The sequence below is a fragment of the Rhyacophila brunnea genome, unplaced genomic scaffold, assembly GCF_057557595.1.
Source record: "Rhyacophila brunnea isolate RB1 unplaced genomic scaffold, BYU_Rbru_1.0 scaffold_18, whole genome shotgun sequence".
Taxonomy (NCBI): Eukaryota; Metazoa; Arthropoda; class Insecta; order Trichoptera; family Rhyacophilidae; genus Rhyacophila; species Rhyacophila brunnea.
In genome coordinates this window covers 8,428,482-8,446,623 of record NW_028232837.1, presented here as the reverse complement: position 1 = coordinate 8,446,623, position 18,142 = coordinate 8,428,482, and the positions used below count along the sequence as shown (strand labels likewise).

Below are 18,142 nucleotides of genomic sequence, written 5' to 3'. Positions count from 1 at the left end.
TTCATATAATATATTTTTTAAATACACGCATAATATGTATAATAATAATTTTAAATATAATTTAAGTAATGCAATAATTGGTGCATTCATTCAAATTCAACATCCTTCTATCTATTGAAAAAAATATATAGAATACGTGTTTTATAATATCACTTATTATTTAGTAGCATTACAAATTTTTGGTTTGCGTCTGGGCTAGAATTACTAATTCGGGGTAGACTCAGTACAAATTTATAAGACGGTTTTGTGTAGTTTTTTTGTGGTCAAAAATAATAGTTTAAACTAAAAGATTATATACATAAAAATTTAATGAAAATAACTGATAATACTGATTATTTATATCGGCCAATAGGTAGCCATATAAAGCACATTCTATCGGAAAACAAATATTATGTTGGTGTTATTGACCGTCTTAAATATTAAATTCACCTCTACCTAACTATGCCAGTGGTCTAAAGGCAAGATCTCTGTGAGCATGGTTGCCCACAGCTTCTAAAGTATATGTTGACAAAGATGATATAATTTCGTGTGATACATCCGCGTTGTGATTTTCGAGGTTGGTCTTACCAATAAGTTCAAAAAGTCTGTTGTCACTAGAATAGAGGAAGTTTTCACAGATTTTCTTTTCTTTTCAGGTGTGAAGTTAAACCACCGCCTTCAAGATGATCAACGTGGGCGGAGTGATCTCCATCATCATCTTCTACGTCCTGATCTTGGCCGTGGGAATATGGGCGGCAAAGAAAAAGCCAGCTGGCAATGATTCTGAGGAGGAGGTGATGCTGGCTGGAAGGAGCATTGGGCTCTTCGTGGGAATTTTCACCATGACCGGTAAGAACACTGTTAGCTATGTCTACTAAATAATGTTGGATTATCCAGTATAATGGAGAGAGCAAGTACTAACTAGTGTATTAGACATTAGATACGATCATGGGCCCCACATCCTGTAGCGGGCTCCAGGCTAGGATCCTTTGCGGGCCTCCCCACCTATCGCTAAGGATAAAAGCAGTGTGATGCTCTACAGTAGCGTTTTACAAATGGTGTATGCAGTAAAATTAATGTGTATATTTGGTGTTTTTTTGTATATTTTAATACATGCATTTGAATTATGAAGTTGTGTAGTATCGATACACAATTAAAAATTGTATTGTACAATCACATAATTAAATAACATTATTGAAGGAAAATAGCGCCTTTTTTTGCTATAGCAAATTTGTGATGTGAGTTTATCTCACTAATCTGGTCGACTCGCCACGCCTGGCTCCTCCTAGGCCCGGGCCCCTAGGCTAGAGCCCTGTCAGTCCCTCCTTGTGGGGGCCATGGATACAATACTTTATAGTGATTCCGGAATATTTTTAGTACTTACATAACTTGAAAAAGGGTCAAATAAGTGCTTTACTAATTAAGCTACTGACACAATTAACTGTTAATGTAATTTTCTATGGAAAATGTTAAATTCTTAATTCTCATTCGGTAAAACTATTGGTTGTACATTACAAACCAAACCCGGTATATCGGGCGTATAACAGGACCTAAGTCTCGGGTAACCGCATTTGAGACAGTCATAAAATATACTGATGCTTTACACCCAAAACGTAGAGCACCGTGATATGTCCGATTAAGATCGGGTGTATTGTGGGATGATTGTGGTTTGTTGGGACTATTTAATTTAATATACGTAGGTACTCGACAAAAAATACATTTACCCAGTAAGTTGTGTTTTCAATGAGAACTTTAAATATTCATTTGTTTCATTTATATCGTGAAGATCGATGGGAGATATTCGAAAGCTCTTTTGATTTATTACTTACCCCTATCTGTAGGGATGATTCCGTATAAAGACAGACGCCTACACACGCCTTACGCCTACGCTTACAAAATATTATCAATCATCCCCCTCGCAAAAGCGTGAGAGAGGATTCTTTCATCGAAGAAATCTTTGCCCAAAATAATTCTGTCTTTTACGCATTGATTTATTGCTAATACGAGTTGATAACAACGTCGTTGGATTTACGAAAATATGTTTTGACTCTCTGTTGCTGCCAGAAACGTAATTGGCAGAAATCTGCGAAGAAAAGTATAAATACTTAAAGTCCTCCTAAAAGTCTAAATATTGTGGGGTCGCTGCCAAAAGTTGGTAACTTTATAATTTAGGTAATTAGAGTTAATATAGGATTATGTGTCTATATATAAATCAGTGGCAAAGGGTGGAGGTAGGCTGTTAAGATCCGACATAAAAATAGTCCACACTAAACTTTGTCTGTCATACGTATTTGTTTTCATTGAAACAAGATTACAATTATTTACAGATGGTGTTGGTTAGTTTTTAAAATTCACTCATACCCTGCAAAAACCAAGTCATAATATATAATAGTAAAAAATAATCATCTATTTATAAAATAGATAAAATTATGCCATTAAACCATACATAATTTTGGATATTTTTTAAATACGAGGGTGGGTCAATAAGTCCTTAGAAAAGCCGACAGGTGGCGCGACTAGTACTGTAAGCGGTTTGTTTTCATGCAGCGGCACTACCGATTCAGTATGCTGCGAAGTTTCAATCAGATTGGTCAGGTTGTTGTGTGTTTCTCGTACATTTAAAAAAAAAATTTGCTTGTGGAAAATGGAAAAATGGAAAATGGAGAAAATTGAGTTTGGAGCTGTTATTAAACACTTTAATATAAAAGGGTTAACAGCAAAGGAAATAAAAAATGAGTTGGATTTAGTTCACGGCATATCTGCTCCTTCACTTGCAACTATTTATAACTGGTTAAATGAATTTAAACGTGGTCGTACATCAACAAAGGATGAACCACGCTCAGGACGTCCCGTAGAGGTGACTACACCAGAAATGATCAATAAAATCCACGATATGGTGTTAAGTGACCGAAGATTAAAGTTGAGTGAGATAATTGAGGTTACAGGGATCTCAAAAGGTAGCGTCATTTCTATTTTACATGACAAATTGGGCATGAAAAAAATTTCTGCAAGATGGGTGCCGCGTTTGCTCACAGTCGACAATAAACGCAATAGGGTGGTGGCCTCTAAAGCCCTGTTGTCGCTCATGCAACGCAATCCGGATGAATTTTTTCGTCGCTTTGTGACTGTAGATGAAACATGGATACACCACTATACTCCCGAGACGAAAGAACAGTCAAAGCAGTGGATTGCGAAAGGCGAACCATGTCCAAAGAAGGCGAAAACCGTAAAATCAGCTGGTAAGGTTATGGCTACTGTATTTTGGGATGCACGTGAAATTATTTTCGTTGACTATTTGGAAAAAGGAAAAACAATAACAGGGGATTATTATGCATCTTTATTGGACCAGCTAAAAAACAAAATTGAAGAAAAACGGCCTCATTTAAACAGGAAAAAAATCCTCTTTCATCAGGACAATGCCCGTGTTCACACATGTTTACGATCAATGGCTAAAATTGAAGAATTGAAGTTCGAATTGGTCGACCACCCACCGTATTCGCCAGATTTAGCCCCCAGTGACTTTTTCCTTTTCCCAAACTTAAAAAAATGGCTAAGTGGACAACGTTTTTTTTCAAATGAAGAAGTCATCAATCGGACAAATGCTTATTTTGAGGACCTTCCGAAAACTTATTTTTCTGACGGTTTAAAAAAAATTGAGAAACGTCTAACCAAGTGTATTGAGCTCCAAGGAGATTATGTTGAGAAATAAAAAAAAAATACAAAAATAAAAACTGTTTTAATGCTTTTTTCTAAGGAATTATTGACCCACCCTCGTAGCATAATATTTTTTATCTACTATGGTTTGGTTTAGCCAGATTTAATGAATTTTAACAACATATTGTGTAATTTGAATTTTTTATTCAACGAAAACAAATAAGTATGAATGAAAAAGTGTGTACTCTTTTGTTGAATCGTCCATAAAATATCAAAACTATTATGGTTTGGTTTAGGCAAGATTTAATTGAATTTTAAAAATTAACTAATACCATCTATAAATTGTAGTCTTAGTTCAATATAAACAATTACGAATGACTGGCAAAGTTAATGTGCATACATATTTATATCAGTGACGAAGGGTGGAGGTAGGCTGTTAAGATCCACCATAAATAGTGCACACTACACATTGTCAGTCATACGTATTTGTTTTCATTGAAACAAGATTACAATTTACAGATGGTGTTGGTTAGTTTTTAAAATTAAATTAAACCTTGTGAAAACCAAGCATTAAACACAGAACCCTTTTTCAAAATCTAGCGTATTAGGGTATAGCCCATCTGAATTCTATTTTTAATCTGTTCTATCGACTATATCATAACATACGTCAAATGCAAATCTTGCAAGGTAGATAATATACTTAATATGTCTATTTAGATTTGGTAAGAAAACTTTAAGTTGACAACGCTGTAAATATATGAAATATGTATATACTACATAAGTACATAATTTTATTGTGTTTTATTTTAATTTATAGACAATGTCGTTCCATTAAGGATTGACAGTTAGCACTATTAACTAGACTAGACTATAAAATGGTCGAATGAAAGAATAGTTTTGTTTATTTCTATCGTTACGAAATATTGCTTTCAGCTTAGATTCGCAAAAGTAATGATACAACATGCTCACGTATGGGCTTATGTACTAAACTGATCTCGTAAAAAAAAAAAACTAAAACGGGAAACGTTCAAAGCTTTGAAAAAACATATTTCATAAAATCCCTTTTTATTGTCGGATAAAATCATTTGTGTCACTATCTGGAGATAAAAATAGTGAAAGGTCAGCTGTTGTTTTAGAACTGTTCGCTATAAGGCTGTTGTGTTAGTTTATTTTGATGTTCTGTCAAAAATAGAAATGACGTCTTGACTTTTGGTATACTTGGTAAATAATAAATAATTGAGGTGCAGTAGAAGTGAAATATAATATATAATTTAAAAAATAGTTAGTAGTGGTTTTCACAAAACCAATATTATATTTGTGCTTGAAATAATAATATGTAATAAACTTTTTGAAGTTATACTTCTTTTGGGGCGTTGGTAGAGAGTGACATTGCGAGCTGCGTGCGTACACCGTTACGAAAGTTCCCGACAGTATGAAGTTAGCTGCGAATCAGTCAGCTGCATACAAACGCAAGTTTGATAGTAGAATTGTTCCGTAGCCTAGGCAACGAATTTATTATTGTCGGTCATTTGCAATTCCTTACGTAAACAAACGATTAAAAGTCAAAGTGACAGTTGTTACTTTAAAAATAAAAACAACGAGAAATAGTGATATAATTTAGTAATATAAGTTAAAATGTATAGAAATAAACCAACGGCGCTCCAATAAGCTGCCCTTTTTCTTGTGTGTATAATTTAACAAGATAATTAAGAGCTAGTCGAAGAATCTAAGAAAGTTTTGTTACGCCAAAGAAGTATAACTTTTAACGCGCGTACATAAGTATACACACCGATTTTTTATTTAACATTGCATAGTATATTTTGTATTGGATTATTAATTGTAACGCATGGAGGAAAATAAATAAAAAGTGTGTAAGTAAAAGAGAGCGAGACAGGAAAATGACATAATATTAAACATACATATTGTATAAACGCATATTCTAAATTTGAAAACTCGGAGGAATCGTTTATTTTAATCGGGTATTGAAAAGAACAAATGATAGTCAGTCTTATAATAGTTTGACAGATGCTTATAGTGCGATAATAAATAGAATATCGAGTGATTAGTGTATTATTCAAGAGAATTAAGGGTAATTAATTACAATAGGGATAGGGTGCTGTAACCTAATGTAACCTCAGGTAGCATATACAATCAATAAAAAATAGAAACATGGACGAGGAAGAAAAACCACAAGCTAAGCGTTGCTGCTTGACAAATGAACGCGTTCTGCGATGGTGTGCTCGGAAAAGTCAGAAGACTTTACAAAGTCTCCGAGGCTGCTCACAGATAATGAATTGTTTATTCTGAAACACCAGAATAAAGACAGTAAGACAGAACATACGCGTAAACGTATCGTGGAGACAGGGTATGAGAACATTGACTGGTTGTACTGCTACCTGGTAATATTTGCTAGTTATTAAGATGTAAGAATGTAACATTCTTTATTCACTATCATTCAATGTGCAACAGCCCGGAGTAGGCCTTTGTCTCTTCAAGCCATCATCCCCAACTCAGCACATCATTCGTAATCTTTTAAAAAAAACTTCATTCAGGCTTGCAGAACTTTGGCAAGACACGAGCTTTTTATATCTGTGTAAAATTGTGAAAAATTGTGAGATTGACTTGTAGCTAACTTAATCAGTAAACAAGTGATCCTTTTATACATTTAGGCTCACAGAACAGATTAATAAATACAATTCAGATATACTACATTTTGAAGCAGGGTTTTGAATGTGTGAGTGTCCTACGAAAACGAACCACACATTATATACGTACAATAGCGTGCGATGCAACTTTCAAATGCACAAATATTGATTGAGTGTCAGTGCATAAACCGAGATCAGTTCTCAGAACGAAGGACAAGCTTAGAATGACGTATTCTATATTCTTTCACACTCAAGATCGGTTGCCTGTTACTCCACACCCGTTAGGTATTTCAGTTCCCATCAATTATAATATGTTTTCTGTTTAAGCTACATCTCTATACCTTTGAATAATGAAGTATAAATCTTTGAGAAATTACCGCGAAATTAAAAGAATTCTTGTCTACCAGTGAAGATACTCAAAATGTTTAAAATACGATGTATAGAACAATAAAATATATGGTTTCTCTGTGTTCTTTTTGGGTAAACTAATGATTTTTTCTTCTTTTTTTTGCAGCAACTTGGGTTGGGGGAGGTTACATAAACGGGACGGCGGAGGCCATCTATACATCAGGCCTTGTTTGGTGTCAAGCGCCGTTTGGATACGCGTTGTCTCTTGTGTTCGGTAAGTAACAAATTATTTTTTAGTTAATATAAAAGTAGGTTTTAAAAAAAAATACTAGTTAAAGATACTGTCGAATAAAGAAGGAAGAAGGACACACGGTGGAAACCCAAAAATCTGCTACTATAAAAAACAACCGTGAAAGCCTCAAACATTATATATAAAAATAAAATGCATATACCCCATTATAATGGTTTTGAAACAAAGTTAGTTGTCTTAATTCTACTTTAATTGCGTTATATACGTTTTAAGCTGTTTCGGGCTATAAATCCAAGTGATAGTCGACCGTTTAATATACCAATAACAAGAAATCCACTAAAGACTTCACTTTAAGGGCCCACATGCGCCACGTATGTCAAAATGGGGATTCTATGTTATTTTCAGAGTATAAGCCTGGGCATTCCTTAATACTTTGGACGCTGAAGACGCACTTGCGCGTAATGATCAGGCGGCCGATCGATGTAATTAACGTGCATTTTAAAGGTGCTAATTAAAATCTCATTATATAGTCAGCAGCGAATGAGTTAAACGTTATAGATACTATATTTATATAATTTTGAAGCCTTATTATCCTTTATATTTACATAGCTTGAAAATAATATTTATAAATAACTACTATAATTGAGTCAGCTATTTTATATCGAGTTTGCAATATTTGGATATGATTGACTATATGGGAAAACGGATATTACCCAAATTATAACTGCAGTCAGCTATTTACTGAGCTTGCAATAATTGGAAACTACAGAAAATGGATACTAAGGAATTCTTAATTCTTAATATCGCTGTAATAATAATAACTAATATACTGACACGGCTTGAGTTTTTTATCCCACATACCAGTATGAAAAATAATATATAAGTTTCCACCTTGCTAAAAGTTATTTTGCAATGATTTTTTGACAGGTCGATACAATGGTCCAAAAAGTAATAAAGTAGCACGGAAGAGTTAATTATTAACAGGCGATTTCTTTGAATATATCTATTTCAACGAAAGTGTCAGGCAATCAACGAAATTGGTGTAGCTACGTGTATAATTGGCACGTTCCTAAAAATATTCTATTAGCGATTATAATTATTTATATGTACCTACAGTAAAGTATGGTCATTTTAGAAATTAAAATTAAATCAGATATAAGAACCAAATAATGTGCACGACACTATCACGTTGAATTATATACAAATATCGTATTTAGATGTGAATTTGTATTCAAAAGCAGTCGTGCCTTATCACATTTTGTATCGAGCGGAATCTCGTATACAGCAAAACGTCTGTCCATTCAACATTTTGATATGTACTTGGCTAGTTGTACTTCAAAGGGTATTTGACAGTGTCGTACCTTTGCTAGGGTCAGACGAACTTGTATTGGTGAGAGTAGGGCCATTTTATTGGTCAAGTAGGCACGGAGCATAGGGCATAAGGCCCCCGTGGCTCCGGATTCGATTTCCGGTGAGGTCACAATGTATTTATATGGTTTTCTCAAAGCCTGGGTGTTTATATTATGATTGTATTTTTTTGGTACTGCACTACATTTCTGTAATTGGATCTCATGTGCTGTCATAATGTTAAAAAGATTATTATATGTATATTTATTATATTTTTAAATTATTTAGAACGTTATTATATATGTAGATTTATGATGATTTTATCTCAATGATATATGGTCATCACTCACCCGTGTCCGACACAATAGCTTACGATGAACTGCATACGTACAATGTTCTCAATAAACGCAATTCTGTGCGTGAAATGAAAATTGAGCCGAATCGAAAGTTGTTACATTTCAGAAAAATCAAAAGATTTGTTAGTTAATTGAAAAGTTTGTTTGATAATTGATCTGCGGGTCTACTTTATACTTATCGACCGCTAAAGTGATAGATGTTATAAAACTTAGGGTAGGTTTTTATCAAAGTATTAGCACTTATTGTAACAATTACAATAAGTTGATTCTAATTGTTGCAATAAGTGCTATATTTTCAAAGCACCAAGAGAGGTGCTATCACTTTAGCGGTCGATAAGTATATAATAGACCCACTGATTCTTATTATGTGTGAAATTTACTAATTTAGACTATATAATAGTAAAGTTTTTTTAAGAATATTCATCTCGTTTTTCATACTAATCTCCTTCGCACATAAAATAATTATAATAACCCAGAATTGGTAGTAGAATCGTTGTGTGTAATAGATATTTATATGATATTGTGAGTTGATGTTACTTTTTTATATAATGTGGCCATTAATAATCAAACATTCTTATAATACATATCTATCATTATTTACCGCACCGTTTTTTATTTACTGCAGCCATAGGGCATTATTAAATTACTTATTTTATTAACGCCGCCGCCCCTTTATAAATTTTCACACGCCACTGATATTTAATTTGTCTCCTGCCTTTGAACAGAGGGGATAAAGTGATTCATTATGTGATTCAAGGGTAACTGCTGTACAGCAGATTAGTTAATTATATTAATGGGAATTGGGACGCTACTGGAGAAGCGGAAAATTCTGGGAAAATACAAACATAAGTAATTCGGTGTGATGACTGAAGATTTTGTCAGATTTTTAATTAAAATAATGAGTCGTTTTTATAATAACCTTGCTAAGTATAATTGCGGTCAAAGAGATTAAGTAAGTAGGCGAAATAATATGTAATATAGAAATGAGTTTCTCATCTCCAGATATTTTTTCATGAGTGAAACTGGATTCAAAGATATAACTGCTTTGTATGATAATTATAATATTACTAATATTTGAGTTTCGTTATTATAATTATCAAGAAATCTCAACACACTAATTTCTTGTTTAAATGCCACTCTGTTAATTTTTTAATATTTCCACTTCGATTTAAACACGCTTAAAATGTCTTTTTTTGAAATTTGAATCGAGTGAATTATAAAGATATTTAATATTTCCGGAGTTATATCATTAGTTTTAAAATCGTGTTTCCTATCAAACACCATTGTAGTTCCTTATATTATCTTAACCCGAGGTGGTTTTCTCGGGAGGTTATTGGGGACATTAAAGTCAAGCATAACTATCATACAGCATGGAAGGCTGGGCATGATCAGACTGACTATATCATGTTTAGCATCTATCGTTCGAAAGTGAGACAAGCTGTTCGACGTGCCTATCGAACATATATGGAAACGGTAGGAGATTGCATTCGCGAAAATCGTAAATTGTTTCGGAATTACGTAAAATCATTAAGAAGAGACGGTGGGTTTACCGATAGGATGAGTTGGAATGGCGAAGAGGTGACCGGACATGGAGTGGCGGAAGCATTTGCTGGTCATTTCAAGTCTGTCTACGCAAGTAGTATTCCAAATCTGGATGTTGCCTCAACGTCAGGAAAACCGTCATGTGGTGCCCAATCCGTCGATATTTTTTCAATTAATGAGGGCGATGTACTTAAGTTTATTACAAAACTGAAGAATTCTCACTCTTTGAGACCTGATTACGTTCCTACATTTTTTTTAAAGGGTTGTATTGACTTTGTCAAAGGTCCGCTTTCATATATATTTAATCTCTCAATGGAGACAGGTATCTTTCCGGAAACGTGGAAGATGTCGAAGGTTACTCCAATCCATAAGAGTGGTATAGAGTCGTCAGTGGAGAATAACAGGCCGGTAGTTGTTCTCTCTGCACCAGCAAAAGTTCTTGAGATGATCATGCACAACATGATTTCTCCAAATATCGAGTCATTTATAATAAATGAACAGCATGGATTTAGAGCAGGCCGATCAACGGAAACTAACCTGATGGTATTTACTGATTATGTGTCATCGGCACTGGATAGAGGCCACCAGGTTGACTGTTCTTACAATGACTTCTCGAAAGCATTTGACAAAGTCGATCATGACATCCTGATGGAAAAACTCCAACTTATTGGATTGTCGGATCGATTTTTGAAGCTATTCGGGAGTTATTTTAGGAACCGTCAACAATACGCTTCGTACGGCCTTTATCAGTCACAGACCTTTTACACATTTTTTGGTGTCTCCCAGGGCTCAAACTTAGGGCCGTTGCTGTTCACGATTTTTATAAATGACATAGCATTGGTAATAAAAAATGCTATGTTTTTGTTGTTCGCTGATGACTTGAAACTCTTTTTGGAAGTCACAAACTAGAATTCAATATTGATAAATGCAATCTTTTATCGTTTACCAGAGCCTCAAAAGTGTTGTTTTTCCAATACTCGATACATGGCAGAGTTCTGTCACGAATATCATCTGTAAGGGATCTTGGCATTACGTTTGAGAGTAAACTGACATTTATTAGCCATATAGTTACCATTTGTAACAAAGCGCTTAAAATGTTGGGCTTCGTCATGCGTGCTTCCCGGGTCATTTCAGATGTATTAAAACTTTTATTTAATTCTTTAGTTCGAATCAGACTTGAGAGTGGGTCTATTGTTTGGGCACCGCATCAGTTGAAGTATGGCCTTATGGTGGAGAGGGTACAGAAGAAATTCTTGAGACTCCTTTACTTGAGGTTGTATGGATACTATCCGTGGCTTTATCCAACTGACTTTCTCTTCGGCATGCTTACATACTGCAGTCTGCAATTTAGAAGAAATCTTTATTTAGCTACGTATTTTTTTCGACTTATACGAGGTATAAATGAAATCTGCCATTCTGGGCAATGTTGACCTGTGTGTCCCTGATAACTATGTTAGAAATAGAGAACATTAGCTGTTTATTCTCCCAAGGTGCAGAGCCAACCTGCCACTGGTAATGCCAATTGGGAGGGCGATAACTATGTTCAACGAAATTGCTTCGGGTGTTGATATATTCCACCTACGTGAGAATGAGTTTAGGTGGACGTTGTTTTATAAAATCTGCTTAACTCATCCGGTGTACTTTCTTGTACCTATCTAATTTATCTACTCATCTATCTCTTTTTTTATGTAATACTGTTATATTTATATATATTTGTTTCTAAATGTCATGTTGTGAATGTCTTAAACTTATAATTTGTAATGTCCACAATATGTTAAAAAAATAAATAAATTGAAAATTGAAAACCTTCCGGTCAATCTGACACAAACTAATAGTAATATCGTTAGTTTAATATTTTATATATACTATCATAACTATTTTCGCAAACAATTTAAAAATTAAATTATTACTACTTTACCATGTTCGATCCTGAGAGGATCATATGGGCCTCCACGTGGTGGACGTTGTGTTAACAGCTTTTGTTTTTACGAGAAATGGATGTTAGCTACTTGCTCAACCTATTAGGTCCATACTCTGACTCCCAAATACAAATTGAAAAACAATAAGTATGTGTATAATATGTCAGACCCAGGATTCGAATTCTTTGACCTACGACATTATACACCGACACTAACGCCGCTCGGCCATCGTGGGCGTTCATATATTCATATAGTGTATAAAATAGTGTTCATAGTAACACAATTTACATAATATATCATTTGAACTTTCGACCTAACGTATCCTCTTTCGTAATGTCGTGAGTTCCGGATACGAATCTGGGTTCTGGCGAAAAAAATCATACGTTGTTTTTCAATGAGTGTTTGGATCTAATAGGTTGATCAAGTGGCTAACATCCATTTCTCCTAAAAAAAAACAAAATTCTGTTAATACCATCTCCACAGGCCCATATGATCTTCTTAGGGTCAGACATGGTTAAAAAAATCGTCCAAATTTTTATTGATTATTTACAAACATAACTAAATTAATTACATAATGTTAAAAATAGTTATGTAGAGTTTATAATCGTATATTTAACTTTGAAGTCGATGTAATAAATGCACTTGTACTGGTCTAATTCCCAGCCTTGCAATTATCGTATCGTGATATCGTTGCCTTAAATATAATAAGAAGTAAAAAAAAAGATTTACAACCATAATATAATATATTGTCAATGATAAACTAGGGTCAGACTCGTCTGTAGAACGCAGCGAAAACCCAAAACTTTTAGAGATACCCTTTATGTGAAAAAACCTCGAAGATTTATTTCATTGTACTGCCCTCACTTGACATCTAGCGGTGAATATACAAAGTAGTGTCGTTTTGTAAATTCGTTCGACGCGGGTGGGGGTAGAGGGTGGGTTGGGGGGTGGGGTTAAGTCTGACGCGTGACGTCATGGGAGAGTCCAAAATTTATCGCTAGCACTTTGAAAGGCAATCGTTTTTCATTCGAAAATATGAAAATAAACTTTCGTGAAAAATGGCGCCGATTTAAATATTATTTTGATTCGAAAAGTTTGCGCTTATGAGATCGCTGTCATTTGGCAATTTAATCGGTCGCCTTCTTTTAAATGGAATATTCTGTAACCTTAATAAATAAAATATTGCATGTCGTGGTCATCATCATCGGAAGGGTCGATTCAATGCTTCCTCCATTCTTTTCGGTCCAGTTCTTCGCTGCCATGTAGGTACATCCACCGAACTTTATGAGTTCGTTTATCCAGTCTGTTTTAGAACATCCTTGTGGTCATTTAGTGGCTCTTGGGTACCATTATATGACGGCATATTTGTCCAGCGGTTGTCCAAAAGCCAAGCTTTATCTCTATCACATCGCATACTCTTGTCTGCCCTCTTATCCTCACTTTTGAAGATACTAGGTGCCCAAATGCGCTTCACGCCAGTTTGATTCTGACAGACATTTAGGTACCTATACATACTACCGTCAATTGACATTATTCTGAGATAAACTATGTCTACACTTGTGCATTATTTCGTTCACTAAAGTAACGCAACGCAGTGTATGCGTTACGTGCGCTTTGGCTCTGCCTCAAACTAATTTAAAATAAGTTGAAAAATATGTAATAGTAAATTATACTATAATCTAATTAGGGATGGCACAATAACAAGAAGAAAATGACCGAAGCTCTAAAAAAATCTAAACCACATTCGATATAACTTTTCATGATAAAAATGGCTAAAAAAATAATATTGCATATCGTTACCGTTTAATAAACTTTGATGTTGTACAATTTAATCTTGGGTTCAATTTTAATACTGATACTTCCGAGCCAAACGTACGGTCTAATACGCCTGAATAAGACCAAGTGTGGTGTGGGGCGGATGTAAATTGGAAGGGCCATTAACTTCAATGTAAGTTTATCTTTTCTATCTAAATTAAAAATATATTTATCTTTATAATGTTTTTCAATGCCTACCTCTGCAATGAATATTTTTTTTGGTGGAAAGACATTAGATTAATTAAAATAAAAGACAAAGTGTAGTAGGTACAGGATAAACATAATTAATTTTACAATAATTTGGCTTGTAATATAGTTTGTGTTTTATTTTAATAACACATTTCTTTCGACAAATTTGTTTCATATTAGATTACTTTTTTGATTGCTCCATTATTAAGAATGTAATTAAATATCAACGATGAATTGAATTCAGGTGTACCAACCATTATGGTTACTGACTATAGAAACAAATCTGCTTACTATATAATATAATATAAATATATTTTTTAGGAAACATTTATTATCAAGCTGAATTCTACCAACTGGTAACTGTGACAATTATTGTAACTTAAAAAATACTATTCACAGAAATAGGCATCCGACTGCCGTTAACTATTTATGGATGTGTAGATTTACACACATATTCCACACTAGAAAAAAATACCAAGTGGCAGCGTTACCTATCAACATTCTTGTTTTATATGACAAGCAAGCAATGTAGGGTAACAACATTCATAGAATACCAATATAGATTGGTATGTATCTATTTCGATAAAGCAGGTATATTTTACGTGAGCAAGTGTGTGCGCGAAATCCATATACGTGACGAAGCGATTAAGTGCGCATGAAAGGAATGAAACGTGGGTGTTATATTTATCCAATCGCGCAACGAAGACGCACACTCTTTCGCATGAAAATTTACGCGCGTTATAGAGAGGCAGACAGACAAATATATATGACGCGTCTTTTAATTTTGTTAATCATTTTAATCATACGAGTCTCCCAAACTGCCTTCGTGGCAAATGCAACCTTTTTTAAAAATTGACTAGAATATATAATGTAAAAAAATGTTACCTACGCGAAGTTTTTCTTTACATAACGTATTTACAGGTGAAAAAAATATTTTTCTCGGATATACTTAAACTTTCCGGAAAATTCAATAAATCAACTTCAGATATATACAATTTTATTTAATGTAAAGTTTGGTGCTGAAAAAAATGTGAATGATTTTTCTTTAGAACTTGTTAGAACTTTAAAGAAGACTTTCAAAGAAGGGTTTTTAGTGCTTTTTTACCCGATGTGAGTTACAGACATTTTCACAATACAAAAAAATCTAGCGAAAAGCACTTAATTTAAAAAGGGTTTTGGGCTATATTATAGTATTTTTTCAACGTCTTTAGTGTGGTTGAAATTTAATAGAGAACCACATAAAAAATAATATTATAGTCATCATATAGGTAGGTGGATGCGAGAGGAGAGGTGCATGTTAGGCATGGAGATGGAGATGGAGATGGGGTTGGAGGTGGAGGGTGGAGGAGATGGGGATGGAGATGGAGATGGAGGTTGAGTTGGAGATGGAGAGGTGCATGTTGGGCATCACGCGAAAGGACCGTAAGAGAAACGAATGGGTTAGGAAGCAGACAAGAGTACGCGATGTAATAGACGTTGCCAAACAGCTGAAATGGAGATGGGCGGGGCACATTGCTCGCCGGAAGGACGGCCGCTGGACAAATGCCGTCATCCAATGGTACCCAAGGGGTACGAAACGGCCACAGGGTCGCCCTAAAAGCCGCTAGATTGACGAACTGGTAAAGTTCGGCGGAAATACGTGGCAGCGAACGTCACAAGACCGAGAGAGTTGGAGAAAGCTTGGGAAGGCCTTCATCCAGCAGTGGATTGACCCCGGCTGATGATGATGATGATATAGGTAAGACGTTAAGCACTAAGGGGGAGGTTTTTTTTTAAATGTTATAATTTGTGGCGAATGGGATTAGGGGGTGGTATCCTGGGCCAGTACCTATCCCCGTCTAATCATCAGCGCCTTGGGCGTTGAGTCATTTACAGAGGTTGCGTTTCCAAGGGATTCTCCTTCTGCCGACGCCACTGATAACCTCTATCCTTCTCTGCATTACGAGATGGAGTAAATTATAATTATAATTGTCGAAAGTGTGTACACATTCTATCTAATTAATATTCCGACTGAGTGTCTGCATGTCTGGCTATTGTGTTAAAAAAATGCGGTGTCTTATTTGAACGAGAAGCTCTCTTCACATAGTTTTGTGTGTTTGTGATGTTTTAGATTGGTTTTTTGTACTATTTAATATAAATTATTTATTAATTATAATCATTTGTTTTTGTAAGTTCACTATGCTCCTCTACCATGGGCACTTTTATTAGGAAAGGATCTGTAAACTCAATCAAAGCACAATTAAGTACATGGCGAATTTAGTCTTGGGTATCTGCACCTGAGATATTTACAGACGTGTCAAATTGCTGTGCTTTACAACAATTGTAGAGCCTCGTGATAAGTTCAATTAAGATCGAGTGTGGTGGGGGGCGGGTTTGTTTAGAGGGGTCTCTGTTTGTTCAATTATCACTCCAAAACGACAGAACTAATATTGATGAAACGTGCATAGATTATAAGCTACATCGATAGCAGAGATTTTTGGACTTTTAATTGACTTTCATCTCAATTCTCGATATCTTAAAAGAAACTTTTTAGTATTAATGTGCTTCCAGCCGGGGTTGAGAACCACGCGCCTAGAAATCGAAAAAATCCTGTGTCATTAATTTATGACAATATAAGGCGCACGTAGAAAACCGTACAATTAAAAACATACAATTAGTTATTCCCGGGGAGGTTGGAGAGCATAGATCGCTCAAAAGATGACTGAATTTCAGGGTGGTCACGATCATCAGCCATGAGGAAACGACGAAGAGGAGAGAAGAAAAATAATACGAATCAGTCTATTTTGTATCGTGTATATCTGACGCCCACGATATCCGAGCGGATAACGTGTCAACCTATGTGGGGTATGAAAATAAAAAAATCACGTGTTGTTTTTAAATGTGTGTTTGGACTTAAAGTATGTACCTATGTAGATTGAGCAAGTGGTTAATATCCATTTCTCGTAAAAACAAAAATCTGCCTAATACATCCTCCATTCTGTGGATCCCCATTTATGATATTTTTAGGATCGGACATGGTTAAAAAAATTGTCTACTTTTTCTTTCAGTAAATCACGCGGGTCTGTTTATAATAAAATTGTCAAGGAAAAGTGGAAAATGAATACCTTCTCTGATGGCGTTAGTCTGATAAAACGTATATGTATATTATAATCTTTGTTTTATAAAGCAAAATCAATTATTTATGTTGCGTCAAACGTAACAATTGTTCAGTAAATTGTATACAATATTGCATGCTTCGTAATTCCGTCACTTAGATGACTTCAATACATACTGCGATTACAAACAATCCTTCTTAACCTCTCGTAAATCGATAAACCTCTTCCGTTGAACAAAACGTTAAGTTCTAGACCTTGGATGAAAGTTAAAGCAGAGATACACAACGTTTCTATAGTTAGAACAAATTTATTAAATAATTTATTATATTATTAGATCATTGGCAAGTCGAAATAGCAATTGGTGACCATCAAATAAATAACTTAAGATTCGCAGATGATACCACGCCAAGAGAACTCACAGAAGTAGAGAGACTACACCGGGTAGAGGAAGAGAGTTCCAAGTACGGCCTCCTTATTAATAGGAATAAGTCCAAGTGAATGGTTATCGATCGGGCTGATCTTCTAGCAGCAAGTGTACTCACAAATCTAGAAACATTGGACGAGTTTGTATATCTGGGATCGACCGTTATCGGAAAATGCGGATGTGAAGCAGAGATAGAAGGCGCAGTGTTGTAGGTTGTTGACATGTTTTATGGAAGGATCAGGGAATTTCAATTGCCACGAAAATGATGCTTGTGAAAATATTAGTGTTCTTCATATTTTTGTACCGTGTCGAGTGATGGATCCTAATGGAAAGGGAGCGGAAGGCAATAATTGATGCCTTCGAAATGTAATGTTAGCGGCGAATGCTTCGTATTTCTTGGACAGTGCACAAGACGAACCAGTCAATCTTGAGAGACTACAGATAAAGAAATAGCTCTTGACACTATGTTTGAGATGCATTCTGCAGTTTTTTGCATATATTGTTTGGCGTGGACCGAATAACATAGAGACTGGTGGTTTTGGGTAGCCTCCAGGGAAAATGAAGCAGAGGAAGAATGGG

At 35.0% G+C, this 18,142-nt stretch overlaps 1 protein-coding gene across 1 annotated transcript in view; it reads left to right on the top strand.

Annotated features, from left to right (window-relative positions):
* The window catches only part of ChT (choline transporter), a 96,622-nt gene that overhangs the window by 20,491 nt on the left and 57,989 nt on the right, over positions 1-18,142 (top strand). The window contains exons 2-3 of the mRNA XM_085945615.1: positions 636-828; positions 6,793-6,900. Coding sequence (XP_085801741.1) covers positions 663-828; positions 6,793-6,900 — 274 coding nt within the window. The 5' untranslated portion in view covers positions 636-662. The remainder of the gene's footprint in view (positions 1-635; positions 829-6,792; positions 6,901-18,142) is intronic.